The 4,235-nt window shown below is 38.7% G+C and overlaps 1 protein-coding gene across 1 annotated transcript; it reads right to left on the bottom strand.

The window, feature by feature from the left end:
• Positions 1–925: 925 nt before the first annotated feature.
• Positions 926–3,514, bottom strand: pdzk1ip1 (PDZK1 interacting protein 1). Its single transcript, XM_010783707.1, has 3 exons — positions 3,147–3,514; positions 2,142–2,228; positions 926–1,182 (listed from the first exon to the last, which is right to left on the bottom strand). Exons 1-3 carry the CDS (start codon positions 3,154–3,156, stop codon positions 926–928), a joined length of 354 nt encoding a protein of 117 aa, XP_010782009.1. The 5' UTR covers positions 3,157–3,514.
• Between the last annotated feature and the right edge of the window lie 721 nt (positions 3,515–4,235).

Raw genomic sequence — 4,235 nt, 5'->3', positions numbered from 1 at the left:
CATTAGAAGATGACGTCACGGCTCCGCCTACACTGCGTTACTATAGATACAACCCCAACCCCAGTTCCTCACGAGTCTAAAAAACAACTCACGTCAACACACGTAAGCAACGTGGGCGCCAACGTGAGCGCTCTCGTGACCAAAATATTTAACGGCGCTGATTGGCTGAAATTATGTTTCGGCGGCATAGTTTACTATTGAGACTTTTGCAGCGTGCTGGTTGCTGCTGTTTGGCTCGGGGGCAGCGCCCCGTAATGATAAACTAATGCCAAGGGCAGGCAGGAAACATGTGACTTATCAGTAACTTTAGACATCGTAACACAATTTTAAACAAGATTTTATTGTAGATTATACATTTTACTGATACCAATTGTATGATTTACCTTTACCTTGTTCATTAAAAATTAAAAATATAAAATATATATATTTGAAATATATATTTTTTTAAATATTTTTTTTTTTTAAATATTTTTTTTTAAATATTTTTTTTTGTATGTGGGAAGAGGTGGGGCGGCGCCCCTAGCGCCCCTATGGGCCGGCCGCCACTGCTGGGGTCATAATCCCCTGACACAAAAACTGATAACTGAAAGATCTTGGGATCTTTTAGCATTTATTTTCTCAGTATATAGCTTAAAATCATGATTAATATAAATATTAAATTACTTTGATTATATTTTGTATCCATTTCTATTTGCACGTCTTATAAAATCATTCAAAAGCACCTAGATTTCAGATGTTCGCTGTACTGGGACACACAACTGAGAGTATTTGTCATGTTTGCTCAATGGAAGGTTGTTGATTAACCTTCCTAGTTTGATTAACTGACTGATTTATGTAAATGTTAACCTTAAGAATATTACAATTCTAAAGTGAAGTGCCCCTGTAACACTGAACTTTGACCCCTTTGTGGCCCGGTTTGAGCTTTCTATTCTATTCTTCTCTTATACTGAACTAAAAGTGCTGTACTCTTGGACATTGTCTTGTTCTCCTTTGTCCCCCATTGAGTGTGCCCCTCACACAAAACTTTTTTTTTTAAATGATGCAGGCTTCTGTAGCTCTCCTCTGACCTGGGCTCCTCACACCAGGCCTTCTTCACCAGGAACCCGACGAAGGACAGGAAGAGGAAGCCGCAGAGGGCCATGATGCCGGTGAGCCACTGAGGCAGCGCTCGATCACTCTGAGCTGCACAGAGACACAGGTCAGAGGTCAGCATAACTCTATAAACCATTACCTCCAAGACATGCCTGCACAACCCAAGTGATAATAGTGAAGTCAAAAGTAAAATGTTCCCACTAAAATGTAGGGAAATAGATTTACTAAAAATAATAAAATACCACTAGCACACATTTGAAATGAAGTGCAGTACATTAATCAGTGTTGGGTTTAATAAGAGACGACTAACTCGTTTCATAACGTGTGTCTTCTTTATATAACCCCAATAATGATATTAACAGTAAATAAAAACTGCTTCCTTGTACACTTATCTATATAAGCAAAACTTCAACCAACTTGTCACTAATATTGTAGAGCTGAAACATTGATCAAAAGCAATATGGTAATACTATCTGTTCATTGTTATAGTATTTTCTCTGGTACACATGCCGAACATTGCCGGTGTTTTCTCCTGAAAGACTATTTCTCTCTTGCTTGATATTCAGTGGTGAGGAGTACTCAAGAGCAGTACTACTTAAAGGTATTTTCATCTACTCTCTATTTCTACTAGATTCTTAATTTACTCAAATCAAAAACATATAATCAACACGATGATGGCATATTATTCTAGTGCAGATGAGGCTACACATATGCAGTCCCAATGCTCCACCTTTAGCTGCAACCTTTTGAAAGACAGTATGAATGAGCATAGTGAGTAATTTTATATATTTTAACTGAAGTAAAAATATTTGAGTACTTCTTCCACCACTTATTGATAAACTAACATATATTTTTCAATTTCAGTACATTCTGAAGTTTATATATAAATGTGTTCATAAGAAAACAAGCAAATTGATTGCTATTGGCATGTCTGAAACACTCAGTGACACGGCTATATTCTATTCCTTTCACAATGTGAGAACTGGTGTGACTAAGTTAAAGAGCTATCTGTGTCTTCATTGTTATTGTCAGTAAATGTGGAACAGTACCTGTCTGGGCCGCCACCGCTGCCACGCTCAGCAGCAGACAGCAAACCGCCGCACACACTTTCCCCATGGCTGGTCCTTTGGCTCTGACTGAAGAAAAACAGAGTTATAAAGAAAGGAAAACAAAGCTAAACCTGAAGCTTCAGACGGTGTTAAGCCTTCAAACCCGAGTGTGGACAGCAGAGTAGATCACTGCTCAGGTGTTCTGTTACTGTTTAACAGCCTTTATCTGCTCTGTGTGTATGGCCTATGTCTCTGTTTCCTCTCAGACACTTAGAAGTCAATAACCTACAGATTAGTTTCATCTATAAGTTTGACATATTTTCAGGTATACTTTATACAACTTTGGATGGAAAGATGTGTTGGCTTCATATTTAATATATCTTATAGTTTTAATCAATGTGGTTATAATTTGATATACTTATTAAGAACTCTCTAAACAAGTTAACAAAACACATCTTCTCATTTTTAGCAATCAACCGTTGATTTGTTAAATTTGAACATTGCCTGCAGATTTGACCACTTTATTTATCGAGCTAATGAATATATGCTTACAAAAAGCTCTAGAAGTTGTTAGTTGGGTAAAAAGGGCCTGAAAGAAGCACTCGGCTGTTTCTAAGAGGGTTTGTTGGGAAGTGGTGGGAAGTCAAAGGTTGGTTAAAAGAGTGTCTTACTGTAGGTAGTCAGTGTATGATGGTGAAACTCATTGTGTTGTCTTTATTAGAATAGTCTGTTATTTACTCTTCTACTCTTCTTATCTTGATATACAAAAAAAGTATGCGCAAATGCTCACCTTTAATATCCTTCAACATGTTATCATAACAAATGTATTCACAGTAATTATAACAATAAATCAATGTGTTGGCCTTAGAGGTATAAAGTTACGTTTTGACTAAATTGTAAGCTAACATTAGCTCAAGTTTTAGCAGATGAACCCAGGGTTAGTGCTTTGCAAAATGTAAAGGAATAATACTCAGAAAATATATATTTCATGAATCAAATACTCACCCCCTTCCATCTGATCACTTTGTAGCTTCCGTCTTCACAGGGGACGGCAGCTGAAGTCACTGACCGTTTCCAGACAGAGTCCTGCTGTATCTACTTCATTTAAAAAACACTCATATTTAGGCTTAAATGGTTGCATTGCTGTTGTTGCTAGCACCCTTAGATGTTACCTTTTTTAGCCCCTAAGAGTCTAAGGATTCCATAAACCTTAAAAATATGTTATTTTATCTTCCATGTTACAAGCATCCTGTTTATCTTAGTTATAACTTATGACTAAGATAAACAGGATGCTAACTGTCTACTGTTACAAAGTGATATTATATTATATATGAAATAATTTACGAACTATAGATATATTTGTGTTATGTATTGTTTTCTCTATATTTTTGAAGCCTCTGGAGGTGTTGGGCATCCTACAGCAGGAGACAGGTGGAGGAGGGTCTGGTTCTGAGCATGCTCATGAGGTTCAAGTTCAGACCGGCTGGGTTGAATTCCTGAAGGTGGGATCCGGAGCTCTGCTGGCAATCCTGGCTCTGCTTTGCCCTGGAGGAGACCCGGTACTGGGCCTTGACGTTCCTCAGAGGGTTGTAGTCTGGACTGATGAGCTCCGGACAGTGGAACACCTCCCTGATGACGGAGCCCTGCTGAGACAGGGCCACAAAGCCGTTCCTGAAGGTCACCATCCTGACAACGGGGGAGTAGACGTACTGGACATACAGCAGGTTTCCTGACAGGAAGAAACAAGAAAATACAAACCGGTGAGTGACAGCCTCTTTATTTCAAAGACCCTCAGATTATCATCACATGGAATAGTCATTTTGATCATGTAAGAAGATTTCTGTATTAGAGTGACCCTCGATGTCCTCTTGGACCTAGAGGCTGTGGTAAACTGAAGTTTTAGCAGCAGTTAACGTAAAGGTCCCATGACATGGCCATTTCTACTGATCATAATTCCATTGTTGAGGTCTACTAGAATAGATTTACATTGTTCAATTTTCCAAACTCACATTGGTTTCTCATACAGCATCTCTGTATAGTGTGTGTATTCACTCTCTGTCCTACACGGCTTGTTGGAGCTCCTGCCCCCCCCCC

The sequence above is a fragment of the Notothenia coriiceps genome, unplaced genomic scaffold, assembly GCF_000735185.1.
Source record: "Notothenia coriiceps isolate Sejong01 unplaced genomic scaffold, NC01 NC01_scaffold00025659, whole genome shotgun sequence".
Classification (NCBI taxonomy): Eukaryota; Metazoa; Chordata; class Actinopteri; order Perciformes; family Nototheniidae; genus Notothenia; species Notothenia coriiceps.
This window is presented reverse-complemented; position numbering and strand designations above follow the sequence as displayed.

What these genes read in the sequence shown, in the direction of transcription:
- pdzk1ip1 (XM_010783707.1), bottom strand. An exon ending in AGCGGTGGCGGCCCAGACAG is followed by an intron (nt 1,183 to 2,141) that starts GTACTGTTCCAC and finishes GTCTCTGTGCAG; the next exon opens with CTCAGAGTGATCGAGCGCTG.